The sequence below is a fragment of the Gopherus evgoodei genome, chromosome 18 (assembly GCF_007399415.2).
Source record: "Gopherus evgoodei ecotype Sinaloan lineage chromosome 18, rGopEvg1_v1.p, whole genome shotgun sequence".
NCBI classification, from domain to species: Eukaryota; Metazoa; Chordata; order Testudines; family Testudinidae; genus Gopherus; species Gopherus evgoodei.
Genome location: NC_044339.1, coordinates 13602179 through 13627993, shown reverse-complemented (window position 1 = coordinate 13627993; position 25815 = coordinate 13602179). Strand labels below are relative to the sequence as shown.

Below are 25815 nucleotides of genomic sequence, written 5' to 3'. Positions count from 1 at the left end.
CTCCCCGGCAGCAAGCGAGAGTGGACAAGTCAGGTGCCACATTACACTCCATATTGAATTTCTATATATAACATCAGTGAGATGTCACAGCTCCAATGATTTGTTTTTGGCTCTTTACTAGCTGCCTGTAAAACACCTGGGGAAAGAATTTTGTTTTGGTATTTTTTTGGGGGGGAAGAGGTGATGGGAGGATTAGTTTTGGAAGCAGGATAATCTCTGGATCTTTAAGGAGAGGATGAGAGTGTGTTAATCGTTCTCTCTGAATCTTTAAGGAGAGGATCAGAGTGTGTTGTTTATTTCATCCTTTCCAGACTATGGTACCCCTTTCGGGAGTCTGACTGGTCTTGCGTACCCCCAAGTTTCTCCTCACTTAAAAACTACTTGCTTACAAAATCAGACATAAAAATACTAAAGCATCACAGCGCACTATTACCAAAAAAAGTTTACTCTCTCATTTTTACCATATCATTATAAAATAAATCAACTGGAATATAAGTATTATGCTTACATCTCAGTGTATAGTATATAGAGACGTATAAACAAGTCATTGTCTGTATGCAATTGTAGTTTGTACTGACTTTGCTAGTGCGTTTTATGTAGCCTGTTGTAAAACTAGGCTAATATCTAGATGAGCTGATGTACTCCCAGGGTACGCATACTCCACTGGTTGAGAACCACTGGTTTATTTCACTTCCCAAAATACAAGTCATGTTGGGAGTGAATTAGGTGGATTTCTTCCCTGTAGGGCTGCCTCCTCCCACAAAAGTAAGATTCATTGTCCCAGCTACAGCCACTCCATCCTGCTAGATCCAGGCGTGAGCCTTCCTGGCTCTCCTCACTCAGCTGTTACTAGACAGCAGTGCTTCTCAACCTACCCACTGTGGACAGCACAGGCTGCTCTCTGTGCATTGTGTGCGCTGCATCCACACAATATATATACTACCTATATGGCCCTGAGGATGTCACATGGGCCACAGCTGTGTGCTGCCTGGTCTGCCACTGTCCTCTAGAGCCTATTCTGTGCAGCCCCTCATGCTAAGAGCAAGGTGGGTTTATCATGAAAATGTTACTCAAGTCCACAAGGGACTCAGCAGAGCAACCTCCCCAAACTCATTTTGCTTATGAGTTAATCAGGCCCTGAGCTCTGCTCTCTGCAGGGATCCACCGAGCCACCTGGAAAGGACCACTGAGCTTGCTGGGAACCCGCAGGCAGCCACAGAAAACTGAACAAACCCCTTTGTGTCGGCATACAAGGGATGTGGGCCTGATCTTAGGCCTGCTGAAGACAACAGGAAGACACGCCCCTATTATTATTTTTTTTTTTTACTGATGAAGATAATGAGACAGAAAAAGGGTAAGGGACTTGCCCAAGGCCACATAGCAAATAAGTGGCAGAACCAGGTTTAAAACTCAAGTTTCCTGCCTGCCAATCCGATGCCCTGTGGCCTGGCCATGCTGCCATGAGTTCCATGCTGCAGTGCAGAGAAGCAAACTGCACTTCCACCACACACTTGCATGTTGCTCCTTCACCTCCCAAGACCTCGGTTCAAATACAAAGCAGGACACAACCACCAGCAGAGGCTGGTCATCTCCAGCTCCCAACAGGCTTCAGCAGAAATAGAACAGGAGAGGAGCACAAAGAGAGGAGTAATCTGCAATTCCAGCCCCAGATCAAAAGCTGGAGACTGAGGTGGTGACTGAGGTCAGTCCCCAGTGCGGCCTAGGTAAACAGCTGTCCTTCATGATAACATGTGTACACAAAGGTGGCTGGGCTTCCCACCCTCAGCTGCCCATTTGGAGCAGATTTTCTGCTCAATTTAAGGCAGCAATTCAATAAAGCCATTTTTTTTCCTTTTTCTTTTCTTTTCTTTTTTCAAAGTGAAAACATGCCGGTGTCCTGGCTCGTTATCCCAGGCTCAGAAAACAGCCCATTCGTTGCAGATCTGTCTCTAATCATTAGCTACAACATCCTTGGCCCGAGTTAACTCTTGCCTGGCTAGATGCAAAGCCCACTGACGTCAATGGGGATCATGCCACTGAGTTGTGGATCAGGCCCGTGGAGAGCAATATAAGGGATCTAACTAACTACTCTCCCACACACATTCTTGGATGAAAATCAATACAAGAGATCTAACACACACAGATACACCCCTTCCTGAAAAACGTCAACAATTTTTAACACAAGTCTATTCAATGCTCACTTCCGATTACGCTATATTTCATAGCATAGCACAGAGCACCAGACTTGGAGAACTGTTTCCTGGTTTTGCAACCCAACTCCTGTCTGACCTTGAATAAGACACTTCCTTTCTCTGTGCCCCAGGTTTCCCATCAGTAAAACGGGTAACAATACCCCCCTTGGTAAAGTGCTAGGTATTGTCATCATCATCTATGGATGAACGGTACCACATAAGTGTTAAGTTGTCTTCTTCTGTGAAATCTTTCAAGGAGAACTCGCCACAAAAAAATAAAGAAAACATTCACTGCGCAAAGGTTATAAAATGTAACTTACAAACTGGGCAAAAACCAGAACATTCACAGACTGTGACCAAAGAATAAGCTCTACAGAAATTTGGGAGACTGGCCGTTACCCCACTCGTCTAGACATTCTGCATCTGGTTTAAACGAAGTTATACAGGATTCACAGTGCGGGTAAAGGGCAGCTGCGTCTGGCTCTATAGCCTGGATACTAGGATGAGGATACTGTTCCTGTTAGGCCAGGACCTCCAGTGTGAGTCTCTGCCCACACAGACCAGCCGGCGCTCTCTGTGGGCACTCCTGGTAGGGAGACAGCTGGCTTTCAAGACCCTCAATATCTGCAGGCAGAGGGGCCTCCAATCCATGGGACAATCCCACCTATAACATGGGACTGTGTGGGGCTCCTGCTGCCTGGATGACCTGACTAGGGTCCTGCTAACCATGCTGTCCCTTAAAAGGACCATGGCATGGTGTCCTGCACTGGCCTGCCTGGGGGCAATAGCCAGTCATCAAGCCAGCTTCCTCCCGTAGGCACAGGGGAGGACAGGCCTCCACCCTCCTCTAGCACCCATTGGCCTGATCCTGCAAACCCTACTCATGCAAGTATTCCTGCCACAGCCAATGAGACTACTTGCCTGAATCACAGCCCCAGAATCAGGCACCATGTGGGGAGCAACTAGGGAAAGGGGGGGATGGGACAGGAGGAAGAAATCAAGGGGCTCTGTCGGGGAAGAGAGATTGCAAGGTTGGAGACGGCACCATTCTCTCCCCAAGAGGACAGGTGCCCCTGCCCCCAATCCTGAAGCCAGCCTGCAAGGGAGAAGCTCCACCACCTGTCTGTCAATCACTGGATCTCCAAAGCCATCACCCCCGCCCCGCCTCCCGCATGCCCGAGCAGGCTGCATGAGCCAAACTGGATAGAGGGGATTGGACTTGTTTACAGACACACAACGAGCTGCTTAAAGGGGCTCTAAGTCTGTGTTTGATGTGCAAACCGTCAGCTTTGCTGCCGTGCCTTTGTCAGGCTCTGCTCATCCTTCTGCATCTCTCTCTCTCTCAGTTAAGATTAAAAGTGCTTTGCGCCATCATCCTCTCTCATGGCAAAGCCCTCTCTCGTGCCACTGCAGCACCTTGCCTGCTGTCTCATCTTTATCTGATCCAGTTGGAAACTACTTTTATATTCTCATTAGGCTCATTGGCTGCCCTCCGCCCTCCTCCCCAGCCCCCTCCTTTCTCACTCTACCTTTTCATATGTTGCTAAGCCTCTTACCGAATCTCCCCAGCACAGGCAGCCTCCACGCATCTCCAAGGCGGACAAGTCCCAATATTTTTCCATTTGCCATGTTACATCCCAGCTGCAACCCCGCTGCGTTAAACACTGCTGAATGTCATCGTGGGGAGAAAAGAGGATGTTTTGCAGGGAACATAGCAGAATTCAAGGTCGGGAGGCAGTGGGCTTTGGAAAGAGGGAAATTGTGGGGGAGGAAGGAATACACTGACCCCTGCTATGTACATGGGACTGTACAGCAGGGCATCAATGGCGGGCATTTTCCCAATAGAACTATACCTTCACTGGACAGTTAACCCAGGTGATTGGCACCTGGGTTAGCCAAGCCTGGGTGTGAGCATCCCCAATACAAAGCCTTATCTGCATCACTATGTCCTTACTCTTCCTGCACTTGCTTGCATGTGTCTGGGGAGATGGCCCATGGTTCTTTGTGCTGAGATGCTCTAGGATTCTTTCCCAGTCAACTGCAAGAAAACTTCTCTCCCCCTTGGGGGGAGGGAGGAAGGGGCTTGTGGGGAGGCACTGGAGGACTCTGAGTAGTCAAGTAATTTTGCCTTGAGTCCTCATTGCAAAGTGGGCAGGTTCCACCCCAAATGAAAGTGGAGCTCGGTTCTAACTTACCCTGCCCGCCAGGTAAGCTAAGCCAGGCTGAAAGCCCTGGGCCAGAGGTTTTTCTGTGCAGATGGCAGGGAGGGCTAAGGCTAAAACCTGGTAAGAGCTCTGGCAAACTCTGCAGTGCCGACATCAATTTCATACGGCATCTGAACATCGTTTTGATCAGTGAAGTGCAGCACAATCAGCGGAGATTGAAATGCCCCTGCTTATGCCACGTTCGCTGCTGCCAGAATCAACCATTCTTTTGTTCAGTTTTGGAAATCACCAATATTAGGGGGGAGGTGCAGAGAGACAGCTCTTACCATTCGAGAGCCTATTCCAAATTCAAACTCCTTTCAGGCCTGATTCTGCCAGCCTCACGCTGCCCAGCAGACTATTCCCAGGGGACTGCTCACTGAGTGAGGGGCTGAGCAATGCAGAGGAGAGTGAGGGGATCTGGCCCTGGATTATTAATTATTATTTCACTTAAATAAAAGTCCCCCGGCCATGAGTGCTCTCTACCCCACTGTAAATCCAGAGCGACTCCGCTGAGCTCAGTAAAGCTGCTCCCTATGCACAATGGTTATCAGGGGCGGAACTGGGGCCACTGACTCTGTGAGAGGGGACTTGGGGAACCATTTCTGAAGAACATGGGGTCAAGCTTTTGGTCTGGGTTACTCTGCTGGCCTGCGAGTTACTCTAGATTTACCTCGTCACAACACAGATCACAGTCAGGGCCTGGAGTTTAAATCTGGGCTTCGCAACAGCTCCTTCCCTCCTCCTCGGAACATTAGCTAACCGCACATCTGGACTGCTGGCCTCGGCCTCTTTCTTCAAAGGGCCTCTGGATGGGAAGGCCTGTGTTCCAGCTGCTGAACAGGGGAACAGACACAGGTGCTGGGGAGCAGGCTGTGGGCTAAAGGAGGCTTTCGCCATCTAACTCCCGTTCGGTACATGAGCATAACTCCCCAACCCGTACAGCTAACAGAACATACACACATTGAGGGCAGGATATATACACTGTGGGGCTTGGGGATTTTACCCAACACTTCATTCTCTCCATGTTAGCCCGGCCAGGAAAGGAGGAAAGAATGAAGAACGGGGAGGGAGGTGGAGGAAACCCTGAGCTGGAGCCGGGATAGATTCTATGAGCCAGTGAATGACCAGGAAGTGTGAATGCGGCAGCTCCTCCCTGGAACCCAGGGCACCAGGCTGGCTCCTGCAGAAATCCAAGCTCAGCACTGATAATAATTTTCATAAATCTTCGATGTTGGACAGCGGACCCAGCACACATAGGTTTTGCTCCATGATTAAGAGATCTCCATAATATCTGAAGGTCCCCAGTGGGGCCAGAGCAGTGAGATGCAGCTAACATGCATCAACCACATAAGAATATCTCAATCATTACCGCTGCCAATGGTGGCTCTGAAACCGATCGATAGGGCAATTAGATTTTATCAGCACACACCTTTCGGCCTCCTCTTCTGCTGTCTTTGCAAAAGCCTGGGTTAGATCTGCCTTTTTGGGGCCCTTTCTGTTTTGCTGAGAAATGACAGCTGGGCCAGAGTATTGTTTTTTGCAGGTGGGGTTTGTTCTGCCTTGTTTTATGTTTTCAAGGTTCAAGAAAAGGAGGAAGGAGAATCAGACAGAGTTAAGCTGTGAGCGATTCGCAACCAGATCTCCTGTTATTAGTAATATTATTTATTATTTGCATTACTATAGTACCTAGGAGTCCTAGCCAGAGACCAGGTGCTGTACAAATTTCCTGTCTCCACCACACACACGGATCACTTGCATAGGGAAAACCCAACCCCAGACGTAAAATCCCTGCCATCAGACTGCAACCCCTGCACGCCAGCAGTGGTGAGAGCAGGGGGAACTGGCAGTCAGGAGACCTCCACCACTGATCTGCCCTATAACCCTGGGCAAGTGACTTTCCCCTCTACGCCACCTTTGTGTGGTGCTCTGAAGACCCTCATAAAAAAGGCCCTATATATGGTATTGCAGCTCCTCTGGCCAGAATCTACCAAAGGCACCTAACAATACCTCCTTTCTCCCACTCTTTTGGATGCACGCTGAAAGCTCTTTGGGGTTGTGACTTCTCTTACGATGTGCACGTACAGCACCTAGCACAGCAAGGACCTGATCTCTGTAGCTACTGGGATACAAACAATAAACCACCACCACAGGGAGCACTCAGCATTATTTTCTCTCCTCATTATTAAGTAGATTTCGCACCAGCTAAGCCTCCAGGCTAACCCGGCAGTCAGTTTAAAGCCCGGCAGGTGGTAAATCAGTTGTGGCTTTTCCCCCTTGTTAAAAAAAAAAAAAAAAAGTCAACAGTGGCAGGGCCCAGAGTTTCCATTGCCTTTGCTCCTGCCTGGGCAACATCAGGGAATCTGCTAGCAGGAAGGTGGTGTAGCATGCACATGAACGAGAGACAGCTGTCAGGCTCTGCTCCCAGTTGGGCAGAGATGGTTCCTACAAGGGACCTGCCTCCAACAGCAGGGAAGATCAGGTTTAAACTGCCCCTGTGGAGCCACAGCAGCCCTCCTGCCCCCACCTACATACTCCCAGTTTCCCCCAGCACCTCCTCCTCCACTGGTCAACTCTTGTTAGAATCCATCCCATCCTCAAAGGCGCCATCCTTTGCTCAGCGGCCTCTCACTATCCCTCCTGTAGAAAACACAGGCCTATTTCAGGGCCTCGCTCACCCGTTCCATACAACCTGAGCCAGGCTTTGCCCTGCACTAGCACCAACTCAATCAATCCAGGCCCAGGCTTTTCCCCACCTCTGGATTCTGGATGCCTGGAGTGGGTACTGGGATTCTCTTTTGTCTGTTTCCCTTGTCATCATTCAGTGTTGCTGAGAACAAACAGAGCACACATTGCTTCTCTCCACAGCTACAGATCTCAGAGCATTTTATCACCCTCAATTAGGTCTGGCAACCTCTCAGCAAAGTAAACAATCTTAAGCCTGTTTTCACAAATGAGGTCAGCTGAGGCACCAAGTCACTTGGTCAAGATCACACACACAAAGTCAGTGGCAGAAAGGGGAAGAGAACCCAGCAAGTCCTAAATCCCAGGCTCTGACCACTAGACAGCACTGTCTCCATCAACCGAAGAAATGAAGAAATGGTCACATAGGCACATTTCGAGCAGTGCAGCAGAACACAGCTCCGAGATAGGCCCATCAATGCAATCTGCAAAGGAAGGAGGGACGAGATGCCCTCTCAGATGCACCTGCTGCTGAGTAGTTTGCAGAGCAGTGCCAGATTGCTACCGGGGAGACAGGAGGAGAGTCACACATTTTAAATGCTTGCGCCCACCATCTTGGTAGAATTACATAGACTCCCAGTCTGCAAAGCATGGACCCAACACCCAAGTTTCCCCAAAGCTCAGGACCAGGACCCTGTTTCAACCCATTATCTAGAGATGGGCCAACCTGCTAAACTCAAATCAGGGTCTGAAATTCCCCCCAACGCCCGGGGGGGGGGGGGGGGACATCGTAGGGTTTTGGTTTAAACCCCTCTCATTGGGTCTGACCAGGCTGACAAGAGCTCGCTCCTTCTTGGGGCAGGGGCTAGGCTGAAGAGAGCCACTGCCAGTTCTCTTCTTGTCAATGTCCAGTTTCACACATTAAAATTCCTCCTGGAAAATATTTGCCTCTCGCATTAAAAACGTTGGTTTCCCCATTTCTGAACACACTGTGGCATGACTCTGCAAACCTGTCCTCACCAAGCACCAGGCCATGCCAGTAGCAGTCAGCAGGTGTCTGGGCTGGGGAGGAGACATTAGAAAAGTTTGCACTGGTCTCTCCCCACGGGATGAGTTTGTTTCTCTTTCTTTGCTACACTGGCAACTCACCCAGGCATTAGCAAACCAAGGCCCCAATTCAGCCAAGCACTTCAAGCACATGCTTGGCAGAATTGGGGCCCAAGGGCCTGAGGCAGCTCCCACCCGTGTCACCAGCAATCTTTCCATTAATTTTAATAGCAGCTGGAGCTAGCCATAACGAAGAAGGAGACCAGCTGCACCTGTTGGTATAGCACCTTCCCTGTTGTGCACTCACCCCCTCCCCCACCCTCTGCATCCTTCATTTTGTATTGCATCCCGCAGTGAAAACCAGATTCTGGATTAAGCTGCATAATCAATGCCAATGATTTACATGCATGCACAAATGCACGGCTTTCAAGCAAAGACCCTAATAACATACACAGACACATCTAAATTCCAACTTTGGCAGACTGGTGACCAGGAGCTTAAAAACAGAAAGACAATAATCTGCCTTTTAATGACAGAGCCAAAACGAACAGCCAAAAATTATAGCATTAAGGAAGACATTAAAATCAACACCCTGCTCTCAAGAGTGGTTTAAAAAAAAAAAAAGTTAAATAGCACCGCTCAGAGAGCAAGAGTTCCTGAGAAGTAAAGCTTCATTTGCTTGTTGGGACTACAATCCCCTCCAAAACAACCTGAGAAAACTCCCTACTTGGCAGCTTTTAAAAATACGTCAGTATGGGCCTGATTCTCCTCTATTTACCACTGGACTCAACGGAGTCACTCCTGATTTACCCTGGATCGAGTGGCCCCTCTTCTGTCTAATGTCCAGATTTCTGATCTCTGCTACACCAGCGTCAACCTAGAGTAACTCTGGGGAGTAAAGTGACTGAGGATTGACACCAGCATAAGTGAAATCCGAAACTGGCCTTGGTTCTCAGATGTGAATGGCAAGGGCTAACGATCCACCCAACCCCCAAATGGTTCTCCCAGCCACTAACCATCCTGCGAGAGAAATTCACTGATTCTGCAAGACACAAACAGAACTGACAGTGTCAGCAGTGTCCAGTGCCCCACTTGTTGACTGAGGCACATTCACCACCGTGGCATCCCTGCCCGTCACTTCCTCTCTGATGCCGACATCCAGAGGGGTACAGTGCACGGCTCTACTGGAGCGTCTCTGGTTCAGCACGAGACGTAAGGGGAAGCCAGGTGAACTTCCGTAAGGTCAGGCAGCAGTACAAAGCCACGCAACTATCCTTGCAAAGAGTTGGCAGGGACGGAGGCAGCATGGAGAGCCTCTGATTAATACAATTACAAATCAAACCGTGCTCTCTGCGCCAGGCCTTTCTGCATCACTGGCCACTAACCCTGGGGACATTTCACTCTTTGCTGGAGCGCTCTCTTCCCCTGCATTTTAACACAGACCACTAGATCTGAGAATAAAACAGAGCTGAAATCTCACACGACCGCATCACTTTAACCTTACTAATATATATTAGTAAGGTTAAAGTGATGCGGTGACCTGCGTGCCTTGCTCTGAAATTTAATGAAGCTGGCTGGCCAAAGTGGGGGAGGAGAGGGAGAGAAGTCAGCAAACTGAACCCAAGCCTTAGCTGGAACTTTCCTCCTCCCAGCGAATGAGGACAAAAGAGCCAGGCGCCCCTGGCTGCTTACCTGCTGCTCCTAAGCCGACATCAATACTGTTTCTCTTGAATTCACAGCGACTCTGGGTCTCTGGCATAACGAGTTGGCGGCTCTGATGCAGGTTGGAGATGATGGTGGAAAGGTCGTTATCGCGGCTGCAACAGAGCAGAAAAACGCCAAGTTAAGGATATCCTATTTACCATCCCATAATTGATTTTCGTGTCTGAGAGTGTGTGTGTGTGTGCGGACGTCTTTTTTGTTTGCCCCAGAGATTTCTGAATTATGGGGAAGATTTTTCCCTCCCTCCCCCACTTGAAGTTCCTAGGCAACCTCCTCTGTTTTCGGGGAGGGGAAGCCCCTGTAGAGTAAAGCTCTTCCGAAACAGCAGGCTTGCTCCCAGCAAAGAGCTTTGCAGAGGCCAGCATCTCGCCTCCCCTTTGCCAGAACACACGGCCCAAGTCAAGTACCTAGAAATGTGGCAGAGAAACAGGCATGACTATACAAGAACTAACAAAAACTTGGGACTTCAAATGATTGACAGATGGATGATCGTTAACAGACAGCCACTTGGCTAGCTTTTCAGTTCCTGGAGAGAGAGAGAGAGAGAGTGTGCGTGTGTGTGTGAGAGAGAGACTGTTTTATTTTCTTGCATAATATTTTTATATGCAGAGAATTACCATAGACTCAGACACAGTTGTGGCCCAGAGCAAAAGAATACAACCTTGTTTATAAGTTCTATTTTCAGCCCCTCAGTTTAGCTGATACCAAAAGAACTACTCCTTCCTTCTGGGGTAAGAACACACAGAGTGAGCAATTAAATATTATTTCACCTGTTATCCTTGAATCAAAGCTGCTTCAAAGTGGGCTAGCTTTAGCTCAAATATTCTTAAAATGTTCTCTTTCCCTCACCATGGAATGCATGAGTAAGAGAGAAAGAGCAAAGATGTTCACAGTACCAAATACTAGAGTTAAGATGGCAAACTCACTGTATTACAAACCCTCTGTTTTCATACCTTACATAGAGAGAAAGCAGATATGGATATACATAAATACAGACAATATACAACACATGAGAAAGAGAGAAAGTTCTATATACATATGTCTAGAAGCTAACACTGGAAATTCTCCATCTATTTTTGTTTAATGCTGTATCTTAAACCACCAGTGTTTCTACTACAGAGTGCCTGTCCTATGCTAAACACTGTAGCTATTTTCCTTCCTCTCTCCAACCAAAGGACAATAACTTCTTCCCGTGAGATCTGGTTTAAGACATTTGAAAAAAAAAGTCTGAGGATCCCTTACAACTGTTACTCACATGATCAGTGCATCCGCTCTGTGTGTCTGCGACACACAGCACATGACCACCGACTCGCTGGCTCGGAGGAGACCGTCCTAACCTGTGACCACCAGGGCAACTCAGAAGGTGCATTATCTGCAGAATTACCTAGCAATCATCTCCCCTTAAATATCCTCCATCACCACCCCCCTGGCCATCAGAGCGAGGAAAAACCACAGAGCTGCTCAAATGCTCCAAAGAGCCCATCCCCAGTGGAGAAGCGGGGGCTAATCTGTCGTCTAGCTCTCTGCTAATCAGATAAGTTTATGACAGAAAGTCTTTAGACAGAGGTACTTTCAGCAGGCGTCTGGCTCCAGATTTTCACAGGATGCAGCAGACAAAAACAGACTTTGCTTCGGCAGCCACTGTCATCTGCCCCATTACTCCCCTCCTCCCATCTCGGAACCAAAATCTCAAAGCTTTTTAGCTTCCAGTGCTTTATTTTCCTCCACTAAACCAGTGCAAATTCCCCCTTACGCAAGCAGAAGGCTAATTACTTAAGCAAGTCCGCAGGTGAGTGGGAAGCTCCTTTCCCCCTGTCCCAAGCAGTTTTGAGTCTTATCCTCTTTGAGCTGCCACCTTTAAGATGCATTATGCAAATATTTTGGTGTTTTAAGTCATTTATGAGATTAATTTGAAGTGATTATGGGTTCTTTACAATCATGTATATCAATAACTGGATGCCGGGTACAGAAGACAAATGCAGATAAATGCTGCCATCAGCACTATGGGGAGGGGAGGGGAGGGGAGGGGAAGAGTAGGTGGGATGGGCAGGAGCAAAGAGGGAGAAAGGCATAGAGCAGGAAGAGAGAAATGGGATAATAGCACCTTGCATGCTGAAGGAGTCACTTTATCCACCCCTGAAATGCAGCTGCCTCTGGGATGGAGCATGTCAACTGTTTTAATATTGGACAGCAACACTACTGCATGACTCTAAAGCAGTAGTTTTCAACTTTCTTTCATTTGCAGACTTCTAAAAATTTTTGAATGGAGGTGTGGACCCCTTTGGAAATCTTAGACATAGTCTGCAGACCCCCAGGGATCTGCAGACCTCTGGTTGAAAACCACTGGTCTATGGTAACAATGACCTTTTTCAGACCCTTTAGACAGTCTGCGTACCCAAAGGGATCCGTGGACCACAAGTTGTAAACCACTGCTCTAAAAGAAGAAAGCAAAGCAGAAAACTATATTCAGTGTAAATTACAAGGGGAAATCTAGGTGGAATGAAATATTACCCCAGAACTAGCCCTATCTTTCAAAATACACCAGGGATATTTTATCAGAGGGGTAGCCGTGTTTGCTGCTTTTACAGATCCAGACTAAGCGTCCTGTGGCACCTTATAGACTAACAAAAGTTTTGGAGCATGAGCTTTTGTGGGTGAATACCCACTTCGTCGGATACATGGATCTGATGAAGTGGGTATTCACCCATGAAAGCTCATGCTCCAAAACTTCTGTTAGTCTGTAAAGTGCCACAGGACTCTGCTGCTTTTAGGGATTTTTTGATGACCTCAAATACTCAGGACCACAGATTCAAAAAGGTATCTCAGCACCAAGGAAAAGGGAAAGGCACGACGGTAGGGCATCAAATTACCAACGAAATCACCAGCAGCACTTCAGAGAGCAGGTAGGTATGTGCTCCTGAGGGGGTTACCAATGCAAGTATAGTACTGGACAGACCCAGCTCAGCCTGTGAAATCTGATGGGATCTTAGTAAAACATATAGCATGGCTGAAATGCCACAGCTGAGGATGAATTGATCCCTATGGGGAAAATAAGACCAAAACAATGTGGGATGTTGATGTACCAGAGAAGGGGGCTGGGGGCAGCTTTTAACGGGGAGAATTATCCCCAGGCATCCTCTCTTGTCTTAGACAGCAAGCTCTTCGGGGTAGGGTGTTTGTACAGCATTTAGCACAGGGTTCCAAGGTCTACAGTTGTATAAACAATAATTGGTGCTTTCCCACGTTTCCACGGACATCTGAGTTACATTTCCTTTAGGTAAAGACTTGGGAGCTATTTTAGGAAGGCTTTAAATGCTGCAGGAGAAGTCCCCCATGGGGCACAACTCCATTGTGTCTAAGGAGGCATCTTCCACTCTTATTCATGAATGGCACCTTTAATAAAGGACCTGGTGTGGGGAGGTTCTGCCCAGCTCCTACCAGGCTTTCTAGGGTCATGCAAGACAAAGAGAAGGCAACAGGATCTTTGTGCATGCAATGGTTAGGAGAAGCTCTGCCATCTCTACCTTGTGTGTGAAAGAAGCAGACAGAAAACCCAGAGCTAATCTGCCAGAGAAAACACTGACTTCAGAAAATACCCTTCTAAACTCCCATAATGTAGACAGCTTCTCTGAAGCTCAAAAACGACTAATATCTCTTCCATTCCTACTCCCGGTAAAGTTAATGAGATTTTATCCCTTGACTTTAAGAGGAGCAGGGCTGGACTCTTAATATATTAGATTCTATATGATCATTCAATGTGGCATTTACAAATGTTCATGCTATTTGTCTCCATCCCGTGACTGGAAACTCAATCCTCCTGTTCACCACTTTATCCACAAAAATATACCTCACATTTTTATACATACTGTGCTCCCTCTTGACCTATATCTACTGTAATGTACCGGCTATGCTCATGTCTGCATTAGAGCTTATTGTCCTCTACTGGATGATCCACAGAGAGGACAAGGGATCTACCACTGCTGCCTCTTAAGGGACAGTTCCTTTAGCTCAGGTGGTAGAGTCCTGGCTTTGGAGGCAACTAAGATCTATAGATTCTAGCCCCAGCTCCGTGTGTGTGTGTGTGTGTGTGTGTGTGTGTGTGTGTGTGTGTGTGTGTGTGTGTGTGTGTGTGTGTGTGTGTGTGTGTGTGTGTGTGTGTGTGTGTGTGTGTGTGTGTGTGTGTGTGTCATAGCTAGTCTACAGTACATGGATTTGTTATACGAGTCCCCTCCTTCTGGTCTGCCCTCATAACCTCTTCCCTTTCATATAGCCAAGCCATTTAAAAGTGAGCAGAACACAAGCAAAGCAAACAGCCTCTTGGGGCCCTGTTTCTTTGTGCCCATAATAAAAACCCCAAGAGTGTTTCATCACACCCTGCTAGAGGAACTGGATGCTTTTTGAGAAGATTTGACAATACTGCCTATCCTTTCTCCTAGTGGGACTTTGTGTCTAAATTCAAAGCATCTCCACCTCTCCCCACTCCTAATACACCTGCCAACAATCCCAACCTCTCTTTCAAGACATTCAGGGGCCTGGATCCAGCTCCTACTGAAATCTTTCCACCAAGTGCACAGGGAGTTAGATCGGGGCCCCAAACATGCAGCATGCAAGTCCTCCAAATGCTGCCCAAGAGGCACAGCTACAAGACTAAGAGCCCTTTGCGGCAAGAGCGGTCTCCCGGCAGGTGTCAGCCTAGCACCCACCACACCGGGGGCGCTACCACAGAATAAGGAATTAACAGATTCACGGGCTCAGGGTTCCAGCAGGGTCAGCCAATGTTGGGTTCAGAGATGCCTTTCCTGGAAAGCAAGAACCAGGCAAGTCAAACCTGCAGCGACCTCACCCAGAAGAATAGGTTTCTGAACTGGTTTTTAACATACTGCAGCCTGGTGCCTGCTGATATTAACCTGGGCTCAGACAATGTGGGCTTCTCCCGAAGCTTAGGTTTAAAGGCCAGCCACTGCCCCGGCACACACAGGTGAACCAATCTGCTCTTCAACTGCCTCTGGGAATGGCTCTGAAAGGGCCGAATCCCTAAATCCACACGCACATTTGAACTTGGGCCTTACTAGGGAAAATTCCCATTGAAGTCAGTGGAGATTTTGGTTCAAGGCTGGAGTAACATCTGGGTGAGCACGTTGGGATTTAGGCCACACTGAGACAGGCGGTGTGATCTAGTGGACAAGGCACTGGCTGAGAGCCAGGAAACCTGGGTTTTATTCCAAATTCCATCATTGACAAGTTACGTGATCTTGTGCGCATCACTTCCCCTCTCTGTGCCCCGGTATCCCCTCCTGCTCTTTGTCTGTGTAGACTGGACACTCCCATGGCGAACACAATGGGGCCCTGATCTTAGCAGAAGCAACCATAACACACACATAGGTTTATATATTAATAAATAAAGATGTGCTGGGCAGGGGACAATCAACCAACGGTCATTCTCTAAATGAACAGGAACCTTGCCATCGTCTGTAATCGGCAAGTCCCCAGGAACCAGGGGTGCAGTGGTGTCTCCTACAAACCAGTTCAACCCCCAGACTCCAAAGTCCATATTTCTTAAATGCAATTCAGTGACCCCAGGAAGTAGGGAAGTAGATGGGAGTAGGGGGAAGCTTTCTCCCTTGGAGAGGATTTTCCCCATCCGTGCAGCGAAGCTAATAATTCCACTCAGGTGCTCACTTCTAGCCCCAGCAGGATCACATCCTGCCTCGCCTCTGTCTGAACCGTTGCTGGGCACCTATTAATACCGGCCATTCCCCCACCCCCACACCAACATGTCCACATGCACAATCAGATTAAAGGTCTGATCCCTTCCAGTAGCATAATATTATATTTTAAAAACCGGATTAGAGAAGGGGGCTAGAGCAAGATACCGCTCTCCTGAAAGGTCAGGGAGGAGACATACAATCTGCTGAAAGGCTGCAGGTTGCCATGGCAACATTTAATTTGTGTGGGTTTTGGTAATTAGCAGTTCTGGGCCCATGGTAACACTGATAAGATTCCATGGGACAGAGACATGCATGATGGGGCAAGACTGCAAAGGATGCTTCTCTATAATAGTATGGAGATATACCTATCTCATAGAACTGGAAGTGACCCTGAAAGGTCATTGGGTCCAGCCCCCTGCCTTCACTAGCAGGACCAAGTACTGATTTTGCCCCAGATCCCTGGGTAGCCCCCTCAAGGATTGAACTCACAATCCTGGATTTAGGAAACCAATGCTCAAACCACTGAGCTATCCCTCCCCCATCCTTCTTGCTCATGCAATTTGCCCTTGCAGTAAAATTAAGGGTGCAAACCAGAGCACCCACACCTGTAGTCATCAGAATGTGGGTGGAAAATAATAGGGCTTGATCCAGTTGTGCCCAGGAATAGAGAGGCCAAGCTTTGGTCCTTCTGCAAATATACCCATCTTTCAGCTCGACACAAATCCAAAGCCCAACAAATGACAGAAGGTTCCCCGCATGTTTGCTTCCAGACAGATTTCAAACCAGGAAGTTTCCTATTTTCTTGCTCCAATGCTGCTGAAAACTCAAGAGAACGTTCCCATGAGACCTGAGCCCAGATAGTGGAAACTCTCATGAGGATCAGCTGATTTTGTGAAACTTCTGTCATTTGGGTTGGGGGGAGTGTGTGTAAAATCTCATGACAGGGCTTGTGAGATTTCAAGATTTTTTAATCTGAACTCAAAACTTAGCCAGATTTGGCCTCAAAGCAAGACTTTATAACCAGCCCAACCCTAGATCTGAAATTTGGATCAGGGCACACACACAGGACAGTGTAAACCCTCAGTCATTTTCAGTTCTCACTGACCTACTTCTGTTGTTTATTCTTCGCCTGAATCCATCATCTTGTCTTTGTGACATCACCCTTTGCTGCTGTGGATAGGAACACGATGTTACAAAGGATGAGAATTTCATCTGCACCTGCTGCTTGTTTGCTACATAAAGGATTGAGATCCTGTCTTCATGAAAATGTCCCTCCTAATAAAAGTCAGGGAAACATGGCAGGCATCTTGAGACACCACCAAATCCTTGTAGGACCAACTCTGCATCATAGAATCATAGAATATCAGGGTTGGAAGGGACCTCAGGAGGCCATCTAGTCCAACCCCCCGCTCAAAGCAGGACCAATCCCCAGCTAAATCATCCCAGACAGGGCTTTGTCAAGCCTGACCTTACTCTAAGGAAGGAGATTCCACCACCTCCCTAGGTAACCCATTCTAGTGCTTCACCACCTTCCTCTGAAAAAGTTTTTCCTAATATCCAACCTAAACCTCCCCCACCGCAACTTGAGACCTTCTGAAGCCAAGGTGTAATGCTAGCTGTGGTGCTGTGTATGTGTTTGCTATTATGCTTTTCCATGTAACCTAAGAGAGGCCACCATTCTGGAAAGCACCCCATACATCTGTCCTTCCTAAGCCTCGTCAGTTTCTCCATTCAAAGAGCATCCCATGCTTCGCAAACCACTTTCTCTCCGACTGGATTTCCACTCGGCCACTAGGCTCTGTCTCGCAGCCAAAAGCAACAGTTGGAGAAGTGGCTGGATATTATTATGGTGCAGGCAATCAAGTCCTAACGAAACTGGGGCCCAGGTATCCATTTACCAAGAACACGGAATGCAGGAAAACGGTGATAAAGGTGACGGATAAGCCACAAACAATTAGCTCACCACAATACAGGGAGTGCCCGGTTGGCAGCTGTGAAGCTGAAAAGGTCAAGCTGAGACTGCCCCCCTAGCTGGGGATCAAGTGAGACGCAGAGCTGAAGCTACACAAATCAACCATCGGGCTGCTGTCCTTGTAGAATAGCTGAGCTTTAATTACTTCCAGCCGCTGACAGACTGGATTTTACGTTCCTGTTGCAAATAAACCCAAAGCCTGGGAAACAGGGAATTTTTAACCCACTTCCGCTTGTTCAACTGTGTTTGGAGCAGGGTTGGTCAGCTGGCTGCTTAGTAAGCATTGCAGAGGAGGAAGGAGAGGCTGTGGAATATAGCATATCCGTCTTGGGTAGGATGGTGAGACACAGGACATATGGGCTGAAGGTAAAGAGATAGAGAGGGATGCTAAAAAATGAACAAGGAAGTAAAAGAGAGAGTGTGTGTGAAAAGAAGGATGGAGTTCACACACCTCAAGGAAAGGAAGGAGAAGGAGAAGGAGAAGGAGATATTCAGCGGAGGGCAGAAGGGAGTAGAACTCACTAAGAAGGAAGGGAAAAAGTGCCTGAGCATGAGGAGGGGATTCACAAGAAGGGAGGAGAGAATCAGAGAGGGAGTGAAAGGAAAATCCTTCGCAAGGAAGAGAGTGTGATTGAAGGAAGAAAAACCGTGTGACAGCCCAAGGAAGGAAGCTCTCATGCTAGGTAGGAAATGAAGACAGCTGATGAGCCACACTCAGGACTTCAGAGCCACTGACTTCCAATGTCAGCAAATAAAAGAGGTCTTTTTCCTTTACAACCTTTTGCACTATCAGGCTCAACTTGTGAGAGGGCTCCCTCGCCAACCTCCTTCAAGCCAGCTCCCGAATGCACAGCAAGAACAAACCCAGGTGAAAGTGCCAGGCCCCCTGGGCAAGCTCTCTTGCCAGTGTTTCGTAGCACTGCCCACCCCATGGCCCACCCAGTCCTAGAGCTCTACAAGCATGCCATCATTCACACTAGTGCACTTTGCACATGTATAAGCGATTATGCAAGGAGCAGGGCTGTTCTTTAGCTTCATAGCAGTACCTCCCACATCTGCCAGTCTGAACATTTACCATTCCGTTACAGTGTTCGCAATCAACACCATTCAGAGGCCACTAACCCTGATGATTCGCATAACCTTATAACCTTCAGGCAGCGAAGACCCCAGCAATGTGATTAGCCACGGCAAGATTTCTGGTGAAAAGAGCATTTCAGGAGATGGTTAAGGAAATCGAGAGGCATCGCTCCCTTAAATCTGCCTCGTACCAAAGGAGAAATCCAACTAGGCTATGAAAAATGTACGATTTGTGTATTTCCCTGGGAGCAAAGAGAACATCACCTGAGCCAGTCATTTCAAGACATGCATGATAGGGAGCACACCCTCCAGATTCCACATCAGGTCTTCAGACTAACCCAAAAAAGAGCCTTCCCAATCCCTTTGAGAAAAGCCATCCCGGATTTTACAACAAATCCAGTCAGTGATGGGGAAGGAGGTTGGGAGTCCAGTTACCGCTGCATGAATACTTATCCAATGTAGACACAAACCACAAAGAGGTGGCAGAGCACCTCACTTGCTGCCTCTCAGAGCTCTGCTGGAAGGAGCCCTCAGGGCTCTGGAAACAGCAGCATGAGACATGCAAATAAACTGCAGCTACAAACATTACAGCTGGATGAAGAAAACATTGTTAACGTTTCCCATGAATGCCCTGATTGCTGCACTGTCTACGATTAATGGAACTAACAGGTTGTCTGTCTTCCACCAAGCCTACTGGTCTGATCAGGCCCTTTGTAATGGCAGCATAATGGTCCACCAGTGGTAACTGGATAGGTTCACCGTTTACAAGAAAACAAGGTTGAGAGGTGCTACTGCTGGAAACATAAATCCAAAGGGAAGGTTTTTGAATGGTGGGCGGTGGCACAAAGTGCTCCGGATTCTTTTATAGAATCTCAGAGCCCCAGTTGTTGCCTAGCTGCTACAGCAAAGAGCATTCTCTCAGTGTAACTGATCGGGATTTGCCCCAAATCCATTTTGCTCCTCTGATAAGAAGCTTGTTACCTCTAGAGGAGGCAATGTTGGCAGCATCCTAGCAGCAGGTTTTAACGTGTCTAGGGATCTGTCTACACTGCAATAAGAGGTGTGACTGCAGCAGGTGTCGATATACCTGAACTAGCTTTGATCTACCTAGCTCCAGTAACAGAGCAGTGACACCATGGCACCACTGGCGGGACAAACCCATCAGGGACCCTGAGTATGCACTCAAGCAGCTAGCCCATGCTGCAGCAGCTCCATCGCTGTTGTTACTGGATCTAGTTCAGGCATGTCTACATGTGCTGTGCAGTCACACGACTGACTGCAGTGTAGACATACCCAAAGAAGGGTGACAAATGAAACAGTCAAAAATAGCTCAGGCCCAGGGGTAGGGGTGGGGGATGAGGAGACTGACAAAGAATTGCAAAGAAACATCGCAAATAGGAGAAAATACAGTTTAAAAACTTGAATCTTTCCCTCTTTGGGCTGGAAACCCTTTCCATCAACTGGAAACCACAGGCCTCTCCCTGTGAACTGTCCCCATTATGAAGAATTCAAGGTGGAGAGAGTTCAGAATGAGGACTTCACGTGCCAACTTCCCTCCCCTGCAGTTATGCTGGTCCATGACTTTAAGACAGCTGCCCTTGTGTAACAGACAGGAGAATTTGGCCCACTGCATCCAGACAGAAATGCAGAAACGGGCGCTGCACCACACCCCGGAGTAAGACAAGGCAGCTAGGGTCATTACAATGGTACTGACTGAAGTGCGAGTGGAAGATGAGATACAGTGGTTAGCCACACATCATAGAGAGCCTTAAGATGTGCACGGGGGGAACCACGCATTGAATTATTTGCAAGGCTTAACGTAACGTGCAGTGTGCGGACAGTGACAGTTTTTGGCGATTGCTGGCCCAAGTCAGGCCTCAAACCTCCAGCCGTGCCTTTAAAGGTGTTTCATTTACCAGCATTAGCTGCGAGCAGCGTCTTTAATAGGGAGAAGGATGAAAGGACTAATGGATGGAGACAATTAACCAAAAAATAAATCAGTGTCACAGTCGTCACATCTAGCGGAGGCGGCCAGGCGCCTGCTGGGTCTGGTGAGACTTTCAATGTGCTGCTCAAAGTGACAGGGGTGAGAAATGAGCAAAAGTTGTTTAAAATCCTAATCTGTTTCCAGACGGACCGCATCCCTCATCCCCCCGGCACCAGGGAGGCAATAGAAAAAGCATCACATCCCTGTAAGAGCCAGACCCTATTCCTCTCTGCGGAGAGGGCCAACACAAGCCCAATGCATCTCTTAAATGCTTAAAACAGGCTCAAGGAACACTTAAATGGTGCAGAGTCCCTCTATACATGGGTGAACTGCACCTTTGTTGCACTGCAGATCAGCAGCACACAGTCTTGCCTCTCCCCGCTGAAGAAAAAGATCGGGTCAGAAACTCATCTGGTGCAAATCAACATATAGCTCTGATTTCAGTACAGCTAAGCAGATTGACACCAGTTGAGGTCTGGCCTGTTGTAGCTGACATTGGACCTGAAAACTTTTGGGGTTATACTTAATAAAATTACAAGCAAGGTAAGGAGACTATGACTCGCTTGTCCAGGAATGATGGAGGACTGATTCCAGCTTTGGAAAAGGACAGAGATTTAGAAAGTAACATGGAAGGAAATAACATTGAATAGTCTCTCTTTTAAAATACGTTCCACTGACTCTCTGTCCCCTTAATGATCACTCAGCAAATGCAGGGATTATATTCAATTTCACTGATCAATACAGTTGCCATAAAACTGTCCCAACCTTCTGCCCCTCCCTACAATAAAAAATAAAATCCAATATGTAAAATCAGCAAAGAGTCCTGTGGCACCTTATAGACTAACAGATGTATTGGAGCATGAGCTTTTGTGGGTGCATCCGATGAAGTGGATATTCACCCATGAAAGCTCATGCTCCAATATGTCTGTTGGTCTATAAGGTGCCACAGGACTCTTTTCTGCTTTTACAGATCCAGACTAACACGGCTACCCCTCTGATGCTTAATATGTAAAATGAGTAACAGCAACATTTGCAGTGGAAGAAAATGATTGCATTTATTAAGGGAAGTGGAGAGTGAGTGCAGGTGAGTGGCCAGGTGTCTGCCATCACTCACCTCCCCAAGAACACACTTAGCATTTCAGCATTTCCAGCGCTCACAGGATACAGGTCCTGTTCAGGAGCCTACTTGCATGGTTTATCTGGCTCAGGGAACAGGTTCAAACTCCGTTTACTCTGCAGCTGCTTCTTGCTACATATCAAATACACCAAGTCTAATCTGGCCAAGTCCTCTGCCCAGCCAGGTTGATACAACAGGGAACAACACAGAATTTGCAGTTCTCACGATACGACATTGCCAGGGCTTGCAGGAACTGAGTTTTAACAAGACTAGGTGATATTCTTGTTCCCCTTTCACAACCACCAAAACGCTTATTTGTAAAGCTGGGTTAAGTATGACAACAGTGTCACGGTCGGGACATCGTCAGAGTTATTTAACCACAGGCAAAGAGTGAGAGCGTGTCACTCAGAGCTGTGTACATTGTAGCACACACCCAGGGATGGGACAGGAATGTAAATCAGCCAGGGACTGTGCTAGAGAAAATAACAATCTTTTTATGGAAGCAATTAAAGGGAAACCCGGACTGGTCTATAAATATTGTCACATCACTAGAGCTCTGAGAAAACAACCTTATCTAACAGCGGCAGTTACGTAACTTCAGGAGTGGGTTAAACTCTTCAGGGACCCTAGTTTCATTCACTTTTAAACTCTTTTTTTATGTAATAATTAAGACTGTGTGTCTGTCACGGAGGTCATGGATTCTGTGACTTTGAGACCTCCGTGACTTCTGCAGCGGCTGGTGTTGACTCAGGGGCTGTCTGAGCCAGGCAGCCCCGGGCCAACAGCAGCAGTTTGGGTGTGTGGGAGGGAGCTCAGGGCTAGGGCAGGGGGTTGGAGTGCAGGGCAGCGCTTACCTCAGGGTGGGGGGCTCCCCAGATCCACGTGTCCCTGCAGCTTCTAGGCGGAGGGATCAGGGGGCTCCACGCGTTGCATCTGCCTGCAGGCCCCACCCCACAGCTCCTATTGGCTGCAGTTCCCGGCCAATGGGGGCTGCAGAGCTGGTACTTGTGGTGGGAGCAGCGCACAAAGACCCCTGGCCTTCCCTCCCCCTAAAGACACATGGAGTGGGGTAGGGAACCTGTCCACCATGCCAACTCCCCATTCCCAGCACCAGCGGGGGTCCCGGGCCATGCGCCACCCGCCTCCCACCCCAGCACCCGCAGCCCCCCGCCCAAGTGTTAGTTAGGGGTATATAGTAAAAGTCACAGACAGGTCACAGACCATGAATTTTTGTTTATTCCCCTGACTTGTCCATGACTTTTACTAAAAATACTCATGACTAAAACATAGCTTTACTAATAATCAATCAATTTCCAATGCACCAACACATCTGATCTCCAAATTAAGAGAACTGTAAAACGGCCTTTTAAAAACACACATTCCTGTTGCCACTTATGAATTTGATGCTGGTGAAAAAGGTGAAGACTGAGAGGTCTGAAGCAGAGACAGCAATCCTCCATCTTGTCAAAGAACAGGTGCAGCATGCAAGCTCTCCCACAAAACGCACCATTAATCACAGATTCATAGATTGAGGCCAGAGAGAACCACTATGCTCACCTAGGCCTATGACCTGCATACCTCAGGCCAGAGGAGCTTACCTAGTCCTATGGCCAGGTACATCTACACAGCAATAAAAGACCTGAAGCACAGCCAGGCTGGCCCAGCTCAGCTGACTTGGGCTCAGGCTCCCAGGGTTAAAAATAGCAGTGTAGATGTGCAGGTTCGGGCTGGAGCCCGGGCTCTGAAACCCCATGAGGGGTCAGGTGTCAGACCCAGGCTCAGCATGAACCTGAATGTCTACATTGTAACTTTTAGCCTTGCAGCCTGAGCCCCACCAGCCCAAGTCAATTGACCTGGTACCATATGGTTTTTATTGTAGTGTAGAGGTACCTGAGTGACAGCAGCTGTCACACTCTGAGCAGGTGGAAGAGAGTGTGTCTTAGACACCTGCCCATCCACACGCAGACTAAGACCCAGCAGTTCGAACATGGGCCAGATTCAATCCAGTGACCTAGGAGAGGAAGGCTCCATATCCTGGCATCAGCCTCTCACCCATTCATTCAGTCGTTTCTGCCTTTTGCTTGTAAGCTTCTTCACCGTTCCTACCTAGTCTCTCACCACCCTGCACAGTTCCGGTCACATACACACGCCAAGCTCCTGGAGTAAGATTTTTGACACAAGTATTCTCCAGCTGATCCCTGCATAGGAAGCCATCTGCTGAAAGACCAGTGTCACATCAACCCTTATGGAACAGCTCTACAGAATTTAATAGAAAATGATGCATTTCCTCCTATATGGCTTTTTCACAGAAAGAATTCTATCCCTGCTATAGAATTCTTTAGGATGGTTTATAAAAGCTAGAGAAAGGATCTGATGCTCTATTCACTTTGATAGGTTTCAGGAGTAAATTGTATGGAACGTTATAACATTTCTGTAGAATTCTACTGCTTTCTTCCCTATTAAATTATACAGAACTTTCCCATCAAAGGGATTAAGTCCCCAAATTCAGTTTTTGTAAAAGCAAGATTTAAAAAAATCAAACTCAGTGGGAATGTGTCCATGATTTTAGATTCCAGTGAAAACAGTTTTTTTACATTTGGATTCAACTACTTTCCTCCAGCATAGGCAACCCAGGCACTACTGCCCTGTGTTATGTGTACACTGCACTGCACACGCCAAAACAGCAGGTCACTCTCCATGGTTCCAGTCTGCAAGTACAGGCCACTGCATCCATGCAGAATCTTACCGATTTATATAGGAGGCTGCATGGAGGCAGAAGCCTGCACTAGACTGGAGCCATATGCTGCAAGCAGGTAACGGTTAAGCCAATTCTAGAAAAATTAGGCAAGGGTTAAATTTGGTAGGCGATATAACCTATGAAAATATGTGACAACCTTGCCCCATCACTCCACTTGCATGCTGCATTTCATTCCCCTGCTACGCATCTGGTTTACATTTTTAGAGGCCCTGATCCTGGCAAATACTGTGAATGGCTTGCCAACTACAGAACCAGTTTCTCCTCTCTTGGTTTTCACACCTCAACTGCTAGAACAGGGCCTCATCCTCCCTGATTGAACTGACCTCGTTATCTCTAGCTTGCTTGCTAGCATATATATACCTGCCCCTGGAAATTTCCACTACATGCATCTGAGGAAGTGGGTATTCACCCACGAAAGCTCATGCTCCAAAATGTCTGTTAGTCTATAAGGTGCCACAGGATTCTTTGCTGCTTTTACAGATCCAGACTAACACGGCTACCCCTCTGATACGCAAATACTTATGTACATGCTTAATTTTAAGTAACTCCACTGAAGTCAAGGAGGATATTCATGTGCTTAGAGTTAAGCATGCATGTAAGAACCTGCAGGATCAGCGCTTTAGATTGTAAGATCTTCCTGTGTTTCCTCTGTTTTGTACAATGCCCAGTGCAAGAGGGCCCAGATGCTGAATGGGGCAAGCTCCACAGGAGCTACCAAAAGATAAACCATCATCTTAGAAATATACTGGGGTCACTCACGGAGACCTGGATTCAGAGCTGTTAAGGCCTGAACCTTGCCCAGTAATTTCTGCATGGAGCTTGTAACTTCTGTAAAGATTCCAACCTATGTTCAATGATCCCCACTGTGGCAGGCTTTGAACCTGGGATCTCCAGCCCTGAAAGCACCTCGCACCTGAGCTGGAACAGCAACTACAGGTGAGCTCTTGCAAGTGCACAGTACCACTCTGGATTCAGCCCAGGCTTTTCAACATGGCTGGCCCCGCTGAATGGCCCGGCCGATGTGCCGCAAGCAGGCACAGCAGACAGATAAACAGACAGACAAGCGGAGTCACGGGAGCAAATTGAAACAGGTGGGAGCAATTAATTCACGCCAAACCCAGCAGATCTTACAAGAACAATAAAAACCCTCTGCCTGCCTGCTCCCTCCCCCCCACAACACACACAGACAGCAAAGGGTTAACGATCTCCTAGGAAAGCTGGCCTGAGAGTCATCTTGGGATGAGAAATTCAGCAAAATAACTTTCCCTCAGGGGCCCTTGAGTAGCCAGGCAAGGTCAACGGCTCCAGCACTCCTCGCAGGTAAGACCAGGGTCCCTGAGTCAGCTGAA

At 47.8% G+C, this 25815-nt stretch overlaps 1 protein-coding gene across 4 annotated transcripts in view; it reads right to left on the bottom strand.

The window, feature by feature from the left end:
- Positions 1-25815, bottom strand: part of SAMD11 (sterile alpha motif domain containing 11) — a 175128-nt gene that overhangs the window by 63042 nt on the left and 86271 nt on the right. For all 4 annotated transcript variants that reach the window (XM_030537710.1, XM_030537711.1, XM_030537712.1 and 1 more), the window contains exon 5: positions 9818-9942. In XM_030537710.1, the coding sequence (XP_030393570.1) occupies positions 9818-9942 (125 nt within the window). The remainder of the gene's footprint in view (positions 1-9817; positions 9943-25815) is intronic.